General features: G+C 47.0%; 1 protein-coding gene across 2 annotated transcripts in view; it reads right to left on the minus strand.

Annotated features, from left to right (window-relative positions):
- Positions 1-756: 756 nt before the first annotated feature.
- LOC308104471 (synaptopodin 2-like protein) overlaps positions 757-16,500 on the minus strand; it is a 22,305-nt gene continuing 6,561 nt past the window's right edge. The window contains exons 3-7 of one of the 2 annotated variants that reach the window (XM_080454903.1): positions 14,950-15,228; positions 13,400-13,821; positions 4,329-5,611; positions 3,279-4,232; positions 757-2,746 (exon numbers count right to left, since the gene is read on the minus strand). In XM_080454903.1, coding sequence (XP_080311029.1) covers positions 2,234-2,746; positions 3,279-4,232; positions 4,329-5,611; positions 13,400-13,821; positions 14,950-15,228 — 3,451 coding nt within the window. In that variant the 3' untranslated portion in view covers positions 757-2,233. Of the gene's footprint in view, positions 2,759-3,278; positions 4,233-4,328; positions 5,612-13,399; positions 13,822-14,949; positions 15,229-16,500 lie in introns of both variants that reach the window. The other variant, XM_080454902.1, reaches the window with a different exon arrangement.

The raw sequence follows: 16,500 nt of genomic DNA on the forward strand, positions 1-16,500 counted from the left end.
GTGAGAGTGGGAGAGCATGGGAGAGAGTGTTGCCATGTCTGCTTATCATAAGCAACTTTGGGCTTTTCTATAAATCCATCCATGTTCAACCGCTTATCCGGAGTCGGGTCGCGGGGGCAACAGTTTCAGCAGAGAGCTCCAGACTTCCCTCTCCTGAGCAACATTAGCCACTTCCTCCTGGGGGATCCCGAGGCGTTCCCAGGCCAGTGTGGAGATGTAATCCCCCCCCCATCTGGTCCTTGGTCTGCCACGGGGTCTCCTCCCAGTGGGACATGCAGCAAGGACCTCCCTAGGGAGACGCTCGGTCGCTTGTAAAGATTGGTTGTTCTTTTTTTGGGCTTGTTTCTAAAGTGTAGTTGCTTATTTGGGCTTGCTTCCTAAATGTTTGTTTAAACCAGTGGTTCTCACACATTTTCATGTCAAGGACCCCCAAATTAATTTGTATCCTAATTGTCCGTGTATTCCCATTTGAAAACATTTTGTGCCAGGGACCCCCATACAATTTTTTAAAAAAATAGCAGATCTACAAGTTCACAACGTGTGGCATTGCGACACGTTGTGAGCTTGTAGATCAGCTATTTTCAAATAGCCGATGTATAGGTCCAAAGTGCTTATGTGTTAGTTAGTCGCTTCTTTTGGGCTTGTTTTCCTAGACCTGGCTGCTTATTTCTCTTGCAGAATCTGGCAACACAGGTGGGTGTGAGAGTGGGAGGTGGCTTGGACGACACACAGGAAGAGACAAAGTGACAGCTGAGGTGAGTCATGTCTATTTTTATTCATCTGCGTGGTCACTGAATCACAGCTAAACGGACATGTCACACAGCTCTTTTATCATAACATCAACTTATCAGAGCGCTAATCTAAAAGAAAGCCTCTCCCTACTGCAGTAGTAGCCTACTGTATGTGCTCTCCATCACAAAACTTATGCTCTTCGCCACGTGAAAAAAGACCCCCAAAAATGTTAAAATAGAGCAGCTAAACACTCACAGAATAAACAGTCAAAAGGCTTCTGAGTAGTGCAACACTCATTAAATCTAGCATTAAAGGTAGGGTATTGACATTGCTTTGTTAAAATAAGTGTTAAATAGCTCTATATTCTGATAGTAATCACTGCTATAGAGTGTTTGTTCAGTAACAGTGTTAAAAAGCTCTATATTCTGATAGCAATCATTGCTATAGAGTGTTTGTTCAGTAACAGGGGTCTCCCTGTCTCTCCAGCTCTTCATTAAACAGAAAATGCATTTTCAGCATTTTGGAACTACAACACTATCACATTGAAGCTGATAAATGGGTACTCCCTCTCCTGATTGGCTGAAATTGGCAACTCACCATAACATTTTTGTTTATAATGTGACCAAAAAAAACATTTTGTTTTAACCAAAACAATATCACTTCCCCTACCTTTAAATTAAATTAAATAAACTACAAATACTCGACCTTTAAAATGATATCATCGGGATGGGACGGCAGACACAATGCCTATTAGTGAGACTATACTGTACATCCAAACCCCATCTTTTACAACTCAGCAGAAACAGTTTATCTCATTGAGGATTCTTCAGTCCTCTTCGATTTTTTTTTCTTTTCCCCTCTCTCTCTCGCGCTCTCTCTCTCTCTCTCTCTACACACACAGTCTTGTCTTGTGCACATCCTCCATTCTTCCGTCCTTCTTTTCAAACTTAATTCTTTTATCATTCACATCGAAAACAATATTTACAGAAAACAACATCTTTCACGGTTGTTCTCAACAAGCAATGCCACTCGTCTGTGTGCCCCTTATAAATCAATCTCCTGTTTTCTCAACCTGGCCTGTCTTAGTTTCCGCGCAATATTTTACAAACAACAGTGTTCCCGTTAATAATAATATCAACAGAATGCGATCTAGTGAACATGATAAGGCGTGGTGCTATGTATGTGAGTGACAGTTACAAACGTGATATATTCACATGAAACCTTATGTGACTTCAAAATAAACTACAATCCATACTGAAAATGAGCAAATATAAAGATTGATTTATACTTGATCGCACACTGGTGTCACATGCCGAAAACAGGCCACCCACAAGCTCACAGCAAGCTTGTAGATCTGCTATTTTTGGCACGCGACACCGGTGCGCAACCCATTATAACGGGGCTTTGACTGAAAATCGTGGTTCTTTTCCTTTTGAACTCTGGTCTCTTGCAGGTATACAGTAGATGATCCGTTTCAGTGCGTCCGGAGTCTCTCCTCAGTTCACATGTTGGATCCCGGGCGCCACACGCAGGGCTGCAGGCCCAGGTTGGAAGTGCTGAACCTGGGCCTGGGGACCTGGCCCCCCATGGAGGACGCGGGTCTGGAGGGAACGTTGGGGCCGAGGGGACTCATATTCGGGGTGCTCTTAAACTGCCTGCCGTCGGCCTGCTGGAGGTGGCTGAAAGTAGGGGCGCTGGGGTAGGCAGGAGAGGAGAATGTCGGGAGCTGGGGGAGGGGGCCGGTCGGCGCAGGGGGATGCTGCGGGGTGGCACCCCACTGAGGCTGAGGCTGGTAGGGCGCGGCGGACACCTGGGGCGGCGGCTGGTAGACTTGTTGGTAGGGCGCCGGAGCAGCCGGGGCCCTAGTACCAAAGTCATCATCGGAGCGCCACAGTGGCTCACCCAGCGTCGTGGCCGAGCGGGGGGTGATGACCTTCACGGAGGGCCCGGTGGACATGGGAGGCGGCGTGGAGAAGCGCTTCACCTCTCGCACGCGGGCGGTCTTCAGTGGCACCTGGGAATAGGCCTGTCACAATTATTACATAATCGTCTAATCGCAATTATTTTTGCATAATCGTCATAATTGTTTCCATGTTGAAAGATTTTCACACATTTTCAAAAAGATTTAAAAAAATAATAATATTATGTCTATGTATATCTTGTCTTTGTATATTTAAGTTATTTGTCATATCTGCCCTGTGCATTTTTTTATTATGAAGCCCGAAGGGCTTCATGTGTTCCAATGTTCAATGACAAACACACAATTAAATCGTTAATCGCAATCATTTGAGTGACAATTAATCGTCTAAAAGGTCTGTTCAAAAAAGTCCTTGCGGTCTTGACTTTTTTGAACAGACCCTTTAGACAAAGTATTTCAAATGTAACTGTGCTGTTTTACATTTTTGCCTAATAAAATATTCAATCAATCAATCAATCAATCAAAGACGATTAATTGTCACTCAAATGATTGCGATTAACGATTTAATTGTGTGTTTGGCATTGAACATTGGACGTCAACTTAAGTTTGTAATCGGTGACATCCCTACCTGGGAACCGGGCGTCTGAGAGGCGTTCTGAGGAACCCCGCCCCCGTAGGTGAAGAGAGAAGAGTTGAGCTGGTAGGGCTGGTGGCTCATGATGTCCACGGCGCTGAGGGCGGCCTTGCGCCCCCCGGCTTTATTCCCCCCAGCTGCCGGTTTCGCTACCCCGGCCTTCTGTGTTTTCTGGGCCTTGAGGGGGCAGGACGGGGAGAGCAGAGGGTTGTAGTTGATGGGAGGCGGCGCGCGGCAGGTGGAGTTGTACCTCCAGGTGGCGGGGAGCGACGGGGTGGGAGAGGCGTCCCTGGGCTGGGCGGGGGAGTAGGGCGCGGCCGAGGCCACGGAGGGCGACCGCTCCTCCATGTAGCGGTCCATCCTGCTCTGCCTGCGGGCGAAAAGCTCACCTCCCTTCCCTGCCAGCTGAGGCGGGGCCTGTGGAGCCTGGGGTTTGGGGGCCACGGGTGGGGGCCTGGGGCCCTTCTGGGCCTGCATGAAGTTACAGGCCTCGGCTCCCAGCCTCAGCCAGTCCTCCTCGGGCCCCGACTCGTGACCACCGGCCTCGCCGGCGTGCGCGGGCCCGGACCCGTTAAGCCCCGCAAAGCTGGGGGCGCACGGCACCGGGTCCGGGTCCTGGTCCATGTTCTGAAGCATGGAGAGCAGGGCCGGGTTGGGGTCGATGTTCTTGTTCTGCACGGAGCAGAACATGGGCTTCTTCTGGTTGCTGCGGCGGCGCGCTTCCGCCAGGATGCCGGTGCGCGCGGCGGGCACCGAGATGCGCTGCTCGCGCGAAGCCAGAGAATCGGCGGTAGGGGGCTGCTGGGTCACGGGGGCCGCCATGTTGGCGTAGGGGTTGAAGAACGCGGGCGGGGGAGGCGGGGCGGCTTGAGAAGGAGGTTGGGGGGCCGGAACATAGACCTGCTGGGGGGCCGGAACATAGGCCTGCTGGGGGGCCGGAACATAGGCCTGCTGGGGGGCCGGAACATAGGCCTGCTGGGGGGCCGGAACATAGGCCTGCTGGGGGGCCGGAACATAGGCCTGCTGGGGGGCCGGAACGTAGACCTGCTGGGGGGCCGGAACATAGACCTGGGCTGGGGCAGGGGGCTGTGAGGGGGGGAAGGGAGGCGCGTACATTCCAGAGGAGGGAGGAGGGTGAGGGGTGAAGGCCTGAGCAGATGATGGATAGACCGGAGGAGGACCTTGAGCTGCAGGAGAGAGAGGCTGAGCAGAGGGAGGGGGGGAGAACTGGGCGGCTTGCGCCGCATGCTCAGGGGAAAACGGCAGCGGGTTGGCGGGAGGATGGGAGAAGGGTGCCGAGGCCAGGGAGGCGGTAGGTGAGTGCACCATGGGGGGGGAGTAGACAGAGGAGCCTCCGTTGCCGTTTCGTGGGGATATGTAGAGGGAAGCGCTCGACACGGATCTCCTGCTCTCCGGCCCCGACGACGGCTGGCGAGGGGGCGGGATGTTCACCATGGATACGGCCGCAGCGGGCCTGGTTGCTGTGGTTACGGAGGCGGGTCTAGGCTGCGGAGGGCGGAACAGCACCGGCGCCACAGAGGAGCGTGAGAGAGCGGAGAAGGGGGTGAAGGGCCTGGCGGTGCGGTTTAGATTGCCTCCTGGGTTGGCAGAGTCTGAGTTCATGGCGGGGTTTGCAGGGCCAGGATTAGGGCTAGGATAGTGGTTCTGGTGTAGGTCTGAGTGGTTGGGCGGGGCTGCGTTAGCGGGTGGGCTCAGAACAACACTCGCCCGACTGACCGCTACAGACCCCCCGTTGTACATAGACACAGCCGGGGGAGACATCTGTGCGTAGTTATGGTTAGGGCCGGCACCGATTGGCTGATCCCAGCCGTTGATCTCCGATCTCAAGCCCGGATAGGCCGAGCCGTATTCTGACCGCGGGCTTAGATTTACAGAGTGTTCAAACCCTGGACTCTGATAGGCCGAGGTGTCCAGACCCAGACTGTGATTGGTTAACGGGGTATAGGGTGTGGTTGCCGTGGCTGATGGGCAGGCGGAGCTTTTCCTGTCCAGCGTTTCTAGGTAGCCGCTGTCCCACGTGGAGTCAAAGGCCGCGGAGAATCCGTCTTCGTCGACCTCCGAGCCGCTCAGGAACGAGCTTCCTCCTTCCTCCTCGGTCTCTCCCTCGGTCTCTGTGCCGGTGTCTCCCTCCGCCTTGCCGAAGCAGGTGAGCGTGTACTTCTTGGCTCTCTGCCGGCGCTTCTTGAACATAAGCACCCCCTTGGAGTTGGGGTTGGGGGAGTCAGTGAGCAGCGACGCGATGGAGCGGCATTTGGTGCGAGCCTCTTTCACCTGCTTCTCCACGACGCTCTCTCCACGTTGCAACTCTGAGTGAGAGAGACAGAGAGAGAAACACACACAGAGAAAGACAGAGACAGAGAGTTCATGGGAGAGAAAGAGACAGAGAGAGAGAGAGGCAGAGAAATGGAAAATATGAGTAAAAATAGAGCGGAAGGGGAGAAGAAAAACAGGGATGTGGTGATAACATCTCTGGCATGTGCAAAACTATTTTGTTATTAGACACTTAGACGGATAACAGGTTTTATCCGTTCGACAATCGACACTGAACATGCTGTTCTAATAAAGGCTTTTTAACTGTAATTCTGGCAGTGCCATGTGGAGTTTTTTTCTTTTGTTTTTACTTTTCTTTGTCTATTGATTATTCCCTGACCAAAGAGCACTCCATTTATATACTCACAGAGTTATGGGTGTCCTTGAAATTAGTTTTAGAACCACTGGCTTACTGTGTATCCAGGCATTTTGTTGTAAGTATAACAACTTCACATCAGAGTATATAAAGCTAAACACACAGTCACCTGAGAGTTTCTAGTTTTAATTGGCAAATAAACCGATTAAATCAGTGGGGTTCTTGGGTGGATTCCAGGGGGTCCCCAGATAAATGATTGAGAGTTAGGGACCAAATAGACCTTTACAGGTCTATAACTCTGAGAGTGTAGAAATGGAACCAAATGGACCCACCACTCTCAAAATTATAGGGGTCCTTGGTCTAATACATACCAAACTATGGGTCATTAAAATGTAAAAATAAGTTTGAGAACCACTGGATTAGATCATGCAAAGTGTGAAGTGTGTCATAGCTTTGTGTCCCTGTTGGGACGTATTGCCATTTTGGTCTTTTGATACCTTTGGCACACCCTCGACGATCCTATTGTATGAGGCACACGTCACCCTCCCTCATAACACACAAGACCTGCCTGTAATTAACTATATCCAGACATTGAACATAGCTTGATTTATACTATACACAGTATTACAAAAGTGATCAGCCCCGCGTTGGGGGCTGAGGATTAACAATGACAGACAGCAAAGTGTGCTGAAGGATTTAGAAGCAGGAATTGTGCCTAGTACTTTCCAATGTTGAGTCACACACTCCAGGAGGGTTAGATCAGGCTGTTCGTGTGCGTGGGTATGTGTGTGCTTGCGTGCGTGGATGTGTGTGCGTGCGTGTGTGAGTGTGTGTGAAGCTATTTGAGTCTTTATTATCTCAGTGTGAGTCCTTGATATCTCTGCTCATCACGCATGAATAACTTCACAAAAATACATACTGGATATAAACCGCGGTCCCATCCAGGCTCTTTGTGATCGCACTCAACACAGACAAAATTATCTCACCCTTTTATCTACCGAGAAACAGCGCTGGTTCAAATCAAGCGGGGAGGGGGCCAAACGCAGCTCTCCTCTCTCACAACAGAACAGCGGCAGTAATATTCCATTGCAATGTTTTCAATCCCACAAAGAGCATGCCAGATCATCCGCCCCGGCCGGAACATCAATTTAACCGAGGAAGGACCGAGTAATCTTCAAATGTCCCATATTTTTTAGTATGGGGGATTATAATTTTTGCACAGTAACAGAGCCATAATAACAGCTATCACCTGTCCAGAGCAATGAAGCGAGGCATCATTACTGACTCAATCATATCACCACACATTCCTACAGCACATGTTAGGGATAAAGCACACAAGGAGATGGAAGCCATTAGCTTAAAGCCATCCCCCCACCATTACACTAAAGACAGTATCACCAAGATAATCTGTTCAATGCTCACCAGAGCCACGTTACCTACTGAGACCAATGCCGACCTGTATAACAGAACTTGAGCCAAAGACAATTCGTACACAAATGTATAAATGGAACCAAATGGACCCTTATTGGCCTGTTTGGTTCCACTTGTAGAAGACGCTCAGGAGTTATATCACTGGGGCAAAACTACACCAGTCAAACTACAAACCATTCATTCTAAATCAATGATGTTTGCTATTTTCCCTGGTAATGTTCAATTTAAGTCTTAATGTGCCGTGTCTGTGTGTCTGTGTGTCTGTGTGTGTGTCTGTCTATGTGTGTCTGTGTCTGTCTGTGTGTGTATGTGTACAGTATGTGTATGTGTGTGTCCTGTGTGTGTGCCCTTGCATGTACTGTATGCATGTATGCCTTACCTGAGTAGACCACGCGTTGGACCCTATGTCCATCCACATGAGACCCTGAAGGAGTTATGAAGTCCCTCATTTCACAAGTGAGTGTGTATTTCTAACCTGCCCACACACACCCACACACACACACACGTAGCAGTGGAGAGAGGCCAGTACTACTCTTGGAGACAACAGTTCGGTCTCCCAGCCTGTGCTTCCAGTTCTGGGCTGCGGGGGCAGCCCCATGTAAAGACCTTTGTCTCTGTGTCCGATGACCCAAAACCATGGCATGATGTCACCCTCTATGTCACCCTCTATTCCTGTCTGTCTGTCTCTGACAGACATCACACACCTGTCTGGGCCTTCAAACGCTCTTTACCCCGTCAACCCACACACAGACACACACACACACACACACACACACACACACACACACACACACACACACACACATACACGTTTGTATTACTATGCTTGTGAGGACATCAACCTGGCATCGTCGCGCTGCGACACATTGTGAGCTTGTAGATCTGCGATTTTTGTGACATCACGCACAACTAAATATGAAATAGGGAAAACTCTACACCTAACCTCTAAGTGTCTAATAATCCTAATCCTAACCTGAATATTTTCCTAATGTAAGTCTAACTATAAAAAATGGGATAACTAAGTAGCCTATGTTTACTCAAGTATTGTACTTACTTAAGTACAATTTTGAGGTACTTTTACTTGAGTGTGTCAATTTTTTTATACTATTTTCTTCTACTCCTGTACACCTCAGAGGCAAATATTCTACTTTAATTCCACTACAATTATTTGACAGCTTTATTTACAAGTTACTTGTTGTGACACGTCAGCTTGTAGATCATTTCATTTTTGGCTAAGACATTTGATGGATAACATTTCTCTTGTGAGGACCAGGACAATGATCCTCAATGTCTGTTTCTGAAATTCTACTATACTTGTGGGAACATTTGGTCGAGTAATACAAACAAACAAACACACACACACACACGGACACACAAGGACAGGGAGACCCCCTTGTGTGATGATGTTTAGACAACAGGGCATTGTGTGTGTGTGTGTGTGTGTGTGTGTGTGTGTGTGTGTGTGTGTGTGTGTGTGTGTGTGTGTGTGTGTGTGTGTGTGTGTGTGTGTGTGTGTGTGTGTGTGTGTGTGTGTGTGTGTGTGTGTGTGTGTGTGTCTGTGTGTGTGCGCGTGTGTGTCTGTCACTGGAGACAGTTATAGGTTATAGAGAACAGAGCTCGGTCATAAGTCATCCCGCTGATCTGCCATTCTCTGCACTGCTGTCGACACCTGCCATCGAACCCTTTATCCGACTGTCGGGCTCATCAGTGTGTGTGTGTGTGTGTGTGTGTGTGTGTGTGTGTGTGTGTGTGTGTGTGTCAAGGTTACTAGATATAAAAATTAAAGGGGAAACTTTACAGCAAAACTAACTAACTGAAACTGTATTCTGTAACTAAATTAACTATTATAAACTAAAATCGTAAAGAAAATGTTCGTAGTGTTCCCCTTTGTTATACATAAGATTTGTATTTTGGGTGGATATGAAATCTGCCAATGTTTTTGTTGTGCCAGTATAACAAAATGTTTAAGGGCATTTATTTATTACACAATACGTTTTCTGAAATGTTTTACCTGACAAATACCCCATATTAATAAAAGATTAAAACTAACACAAAATCTAGTAAAACAAAGAAACTAAGCCTTTTCACTTTAAAAAACAATTAAAACTGGGAAAAAAAAGTGAAAATGAAATAATAAAATTAAAAACTAATGAAAAATGCAAAACAATAATAACCTTGGCAACCGTGCGTGCATGTGAGTGTGTCTCTCAGTCTGTATGTAATATGAGAAAGGACAGGTCCCCATCCTTCTCAGTCGACAGCCTGTCACCATTGTCCCTGTCCTATAAGAAAGCCCCAACCTGAGCCCTGTGCTTCATAGTCACTGATGGCAGAGAGGACACGCTTCTCTCATTACGGTGCTGCATCCAGTGGTCATTACTTCAGTCAGAGCGTAGCTATTCATTCCCATCATCCTCACTGTCAACGGATCAGTAATCACTATCGTTATGTGTTTAGGGTCAAACGATAAATGTCGGAACAAACCCGTGACTGTCTGAAGTACCTATATGTTTGTCTGGTAACCGGAACGCTCGCCCCCATTTTTACGGGTTGAGGTTACGAATAAGTTTATGGTTCGGCATAGTTTTACTGAGGTTAAGTTTAGGAATAAGGTTAGGTTTAGGCATAGTTTTACTGAGGTTAAGTTTAGGAATAAGTTTAGGTTTAGGCATAGTTTTACTGAGGTTAAGTTTAGGAATAAGGTTAGGTTTAGGCATAGTTTTACTGAGGTTAAGTTTAGGAATAAGGTTGAGGTTTAGGCATAGTTTTACTGAGGTTAAGTTTAGGAATAAGGTTGAGGTTTAGGCATAGTTTTACTGAGGTTAAGTTTAGGAATAAGGTTAGGTTTAGGCATAGTTTTACTGAGGTTACGTTTACGAATACTGGTGGCGACCGTACCGTGGTTGCCGGATTTGTTTTAGCGTTCTTGTATTCGTTTGTTTGAGGAAAATTGGTGGACGGTTTCATCCCCAAAGCACATTCATACTGTACAGTAGAGAGAAAAGTGACTTTTTCTTAACCACTTAAACCCTCTATTCTCAATAAAATGGAAACAAGTTAGAACTACTTGGACCACTTTTATCCATCAAATGTCTTAGACAAAAATGGCCGATCTGCAAGCTGACAACGTGTCGCAATAGGTAACTTAAAGCCATCAAATAATTGTAGTGGAATTAAAGTAGAATATTTGCCTCTGAGATGTACAGGAGTAGAAGTAAAAAGAATCAAAAAATCGAAACACTCAAGTAAAAGTACCACAAAATTAATACAAAAAGTAAGGACAATACTTGAGTAAAGTAGTTATCCCACCACTTTTGAAGTACTAAGGTTTGGGAAAGTTTCATTTCCAAATCATATAACCACAGACAAAACTTTTTCTTAAAGTGAAACTTTAACATTTTTGACACAACATTTTCCAGATCAGATCGCCACTACACCTACCGTATGCAAAACACATCGAAAGTGTCATTCTTACATAGACTGGCGGCCATTTTTCAGAGATTGTACACGGAACATACATGGGATCTGATCCTCCCCAGAAACATAGCTGATTTACAAGCAAGCCCAACTGGCATCGTGACATGTTGTTAGCTTGTAGATAAGCTATTTATAAAACATAAAATAGTTAAATATGGTTAAATATGGGCAAAGTTCCCATAAAAAAAAAGATAATTGCAATTTGTAAAGGAAAGCAGGTCAATTAATTAACTAAATTGAATATGTTCTTTAATTTTAAGGAGACTGAAAACCGTTTCACTATCACAAATGGTAGACGTCATTAACCTTTTTCTGATTCACATCGTGTATGTGTGTGCATGAAGTACTGCACGCACACACACACACACACACACACACACACACACACACACACACACACACACACACACACACACACACACACACACACACACACACACACACACACACACACACACACACACACACACATAGTCAGCTGTGTGGATCTGTAAGTCACAGAGCTATGTCTGTCTGTCAATGAGACTCGGTTCAAAGCCTATAAATATAACCCTGTGAGTCAAATGCTCAGAACACTGACAGAAGAGATAGATTGGGGTGCCTGTTGGCCCTGGGACGGGGGTGGGGGTGGGGTTGAAATACCTCTACTTTATGTCTGTTGTATGTCACTAAAACCAGTGGTTCTCAAATGTTTAGAATTTCCAGGAACCCCATAACTCTGAGAGTGTATAAATGGAACCAAATGGACCCGTAAGGGTCCATTTGGTTCCATTTATACACTCACAGAGTTACAGACCTGTGAGGGTCCATTTGGAACCCAGAGGGTCCCTGGACCTCACTTTGAGAACCACAGCTCTAGTCTAAACCATGGGACAACTCTGACGCCTGCAAAAACTGAATGCCACTTTGAAGGAGGTTCACCTTAAAGCAACCACTAGAGGGAAGCAAATACACAGATTTCAGCTTTATCAGTGACACTTGACACACCTGACAGCTGCTACAATCCTCCATAAACGCCCAGAGAAGCCTTCTGGCCTGCCAGTTTAAACTCCTTTTGTCGGCAGCTGCCACATTTGGCTCTTAACGGAAGTCAAATTTTAACAGTTAAGTTTGACCGGGGCACCCTTGTGGCGCACAACCAGAGAGTAACCGTAAATTAATAGCCTGCTGTAGCAACATCCTGGGTTTAAACAGGTCTAATTCAGGACCTGTGTTGAATGTCTTTGTTCTTTGTCCTTTCCCCTGCCTGTCTGTCTGTCTGTCTGTCTGTCTGTCTGTCTGTCTGTCTGTCTGTCTACTTTAGCTCACTGGTTCTCAAAGTGGGGTCTGGGGACCCCTAGGGGTCCTTAAGGGCGTTCCAGGGGGTCCCCAACTACATTGTTGATAGTTAGAAACCAAATGGATCCTTACAGGTCTGTATATCAAAATGGGGGTCCTTGAAATTAAAGAGATTGAGAACCACTGCCTCTTAGATTGTGAGGTAATTATCTTGTGTGCAAAGTGGTCGTTTTTGGCCCGAGGGTGGCACCAGAGGCAAAGTCACGGTGTCACCCAAAACGTTTGGGGTTCATCCATCACAAACAGCAGGTGCACTCAGCAGGTTTCCTGCAGACTCACAGGAACAGTTTCTGTGCCATAAAAACAAACAGTGGCACAAAGTGACTCTTATCCTCATTCAACCTCTCTCACATACTGGTACACCACGTGTCTGTTCAGCCACTGCATTCTGTATTATATACAGGAATACTGCACTGATCTGCTATGTGTGACTGCGCTAGGGTTTCCAACTACCTTATTTCTCCCTTATTTCTAAGAAAAACGAGGGACGCCCAGACCAAGATAGAATCTCACTGTATACAGTATGTATACAGTTTCTGTATATATTATATTACAACCTGTGTTACAGCTGTTATATGAGCCGTTTGAACTTGTAAGATGTGTGTCACTGATTGATTCCCCAAAAGTGAGGAGCAAAGTGTGTCCCCTTATCAGTCCAACAAGAGACATGCCTTTTGGTTTCCAAACAAGGTGCGATTCCTTCATTTCAAGGCACGGTTGGCAACCCTAGACAGCAAGTCACATATTTCTCAAAGTGAGGTCCAGGGATCCTCAGGGTTCCTTGAGGGGGTTCCAAATGGACCCTTACAGGTCTGTATGGTGAGAAACCCCACACTCACAGTATTCAAAGGGAAATTCAAACAGTAGTTGAAAGATAACCAGACTTGCGATCACTTATAAGATTTTATATAGTAGGCTTACTCTAAATTAGGTTACTGTATGCCTCTTGTTGATGTAATTGAGTGTTGTTGTTAACCTATGTTGTTATATTGTGATGCCTGTATGTTTCCATGTTTTTGGGGGAAAACAGCATTTGCTAAATCCGGCATGTTTACACTTAATCATCATGTGTATGTATTACACTGTCTTAGTGTTCATTAATGTGCATTGTACCGGCCAAGTAAAAGTAAAGTAAAGTAACTCTGAGAGTTATGGGCTCCTTGAAATTAAATTTTTTGAGTACCACTGACATGAAAGACACTGTATGTATGTATGTACTCACTGGCTTGTCGTGCCTTCTCCACGTAGGTGGTGGACAGGTCGTCGTTGACGGGGGTCTGCTGCGGCCCCACCATGGGCACCAGCTGACTGGTGAAGCCCAGCATCAGAGCCTCGTTGGCCCGCTCGGGCGACACCAGCGGCACCGCCGACGCCATGTAGTGGCCCGCCTCCTGGAAGCCGCTGTCGACTTCGCCCTCGCCCTCCCCCAGCGGACCCCCCTGGTCGAGGGGGGTGGGGGTGAGTGTGTGAGGGGTGTGCGGGGTGTGTGCCGAGGTGAGCCATTCTTCGTCCTGGGGGGGCTGGTAGACCACCTCCCTCCGCGGGACCCCCGGGAGGAGAGACGAGCCGTTGAGCGCGGCGGGCCCCTGCTGCTCCCACGTGTGGCCCTGCAGGGGGACCCCTGCGTCTGGGGCGCTCTCGTACCTGAGACAGAATACAGTGGTCATTTTCTAGAGCAGTGGTTCTCTAAAGTGGGGGTCCAAGGGGATTCCAGGGGTTCCCCAATGAAATGAGTTATAAAAATGAGTTTGACAATGTTAACCCTATTTTATACTTTGGCGATTTCAACGAAACAATGTTGAAATTGTGAACAACTGGGGTTGAGTACTTTGTCCACCATTAGGACCACAATGGAAATAAGTCCCCAGGACTTTTTTGTGTTATCCTTTTAGCCCGAGTGTTTTTACTGTACCTCCATGCTGTTAAATTTTTGGACTAATAAAGTATTCAATCCAGGGCAGGAATTTCAGGGAGGCCACGAAGACCATGGCCGTCGTTGCCCCTCAGTTTGGCCTTGTGCCAAACTGAGGTCAAAAAACTGAGTCAAAAGAATTGAGACAAAAAAAAAAACTGAGTCAAAAAACTGAGTCAAAAAAATGGCATGCCCTGAGGCCACAGTGGCCTTAATGCCCCAGCTGACTGTACCACTTTATCCTCTGTCTCTTTCTTGTCAATATGTAGACACCAGTGTCTCTTTCTTGTCAATATGTAGGCACCAGTGTCTCTTTCTTGTCAATATGTAGGCACCAGTGTCTCTTTCTTGTCAATATGTAGGCACCAGTGTCTCTTTCTTGTCAATATGTAGGCACCAGTGTCTCTTTCTTGTCAATATGTAGACACCAGTGTCTCTTTCTTGTCAATATGTAGACACCAGTGTCTCTTTCTTGTCACGTAGACACCAGTGTCTCTTTCTTGTCAATATGTAGGCACCAGTGTCTCTTTCTTGTCAATATGTAGGCACCAGTGTCTCTTTCTTGTCAATATGTAGACACCAGTGTCTCTTTCTTGTCAATATGTAGACACCAGTGTCTCTTTCTTGTCAATATGTAGACACCAGTGTCTCTTTCTTGTCATGTAGACACCAGTGTCTCTTTCTTGTCACGTAGACACCAGTGTCTCTTTCTTGTCTCTTGTTTTATTTGATGGCCTTCCTGCCCTGACATTTGGCCTTTGTGCCCTCAAAAAATAGACAACACCAAAGGCCAAGTGGCCTTGCCCCTAAAATGTCAAAATTCCAGGCCTGATTCAATCAATCAATCAACTGTGTCCTACCCGCTCATCTCTGAGGTCTCCGTCTCCTCCTGGCTCTGGCTGTCGTGGCGTGCGGGCGAGCGGGCGTGCGGGTGCGGGGGCGTGCGCCGCGGCCGACGGATGTGCGTGGGCGTCTGCGTGTCGGCGTCGCTGTCCGTCTCCCCGTAGTAGGCCTCGCTGTCCGGAGGGGAGGTGATGCACCTGGGAGGACCCCAGGTGGGGAGGGACACCGCAGGAGGGGACAGGACCCTCATGGAGGAGGAGCAGGGAGGTGCAAGGACATCGGAGAGAGAGGAAATCCTGTGGAGAGGAGACCATGCACAGAGATACAAGATGACCGGGGTTATTACAGCTTTGAAGTTTTATTTCGTTTTGACTTGAATGTCAAATTCGACGACCTGCTTCGTCGGGTGACGCCGCACATTCAACATGCAAACAACCACAGGAACCTTCTTGCTTGGAATTTCAACGGTGTCTGCGATTGTCCGCGAGGTATGCCAAGCAATATGGGTGGCACTGAAGGATGAGTTTGTTGCTTTCCCTACGGGAGCACAGTGGTTGAGGCTGAAGGCAGAATTCTGGGAAGATCGGAATTTTACCAACTGTGTCGGGCCATAGATGGCAAACATGTCCAAATCCAAGCTCCAGTCAACAGTGGAAGTGCCTACTTAAATTACAAAGGTAATGTACAAGTAGTGTTTTATATTTGTGATGATATTGAATGTTTGGTGCTATTTTATATGTTGATGAATTGAATACCTAGGACCCCAAAAGAAACAAGACCGTGTGCTGTTTTTACATTTCTGTCTAATAAAATATTCAATCAATCAATCAAGGTTACTTCAGCTTCATCCTGATGGCCGCTTGTGATGCCAGGTACAAGTTCACCTACGTCGACATTGGTGCGTATGGACGAGACGGTGACGCTGGTGTCTCCTCAAGGAGTGTCTTCGGATCACAGATCATCGATGGACAGCTTCCCCTATCACCTCCACCGTTGCTGCCAGAGAGTGAGGTCATCGCGCCGCATGTGTTCGTGGCCGATGAGGCCTTTCCCACAAAAGTGAACCTGATGAGACCATATGGAGGTGAGACTGCATTGCATCTATTGACAGTGGTGTAAAGTAACTCAATTAGTGTGGTGCAGCCATGCCCTTGTCTCTGGCCTGACATGATGTCCATGTAACCGCAGCCATTGTAGATCAGCGCAAGCGAGTCCCTCACACGATTAAACGTTTATAAAGTAAATAGCCGACTCTCACGTGTAATGAAGAGAATAAGAAGTTTGTTTACAGTTTAACCTCATGACCAAAGGCTAATAAAAGTTGGAATGGATATTATATTGTTACGTCCCCGTCTAGGGGAAAAAGAGATGCAACATAAAGTGGGTGTGAAACCCATTTTTATTTAGAACTTAATATATATTTACATGAACTTAAATAGACTTTAACAAGTGTGTGCGGGCAGGGGTGATGGCCTCCATAAGATGAATCTGAGGGCGGAACACACACGCGTTGCATGATGAACTATATGTAAAAACATCAGAGGCTTTTTCAACATTTCAAATCCGTT

This window comes from Gymnoscopelus braueri (genome assembly GCF_963280865.1).
Source record: "Gymnoscopelus braueri genome assembly, chromosome: 17".
NCBI classification, from domain to species: domain Eukaryota; kingdom Metazoa; phylum Chordata; class Actinopteri; order Myctophiformes; family Myctophidae; genus Gymnoscopelus; species Gymnoscopelus braueri.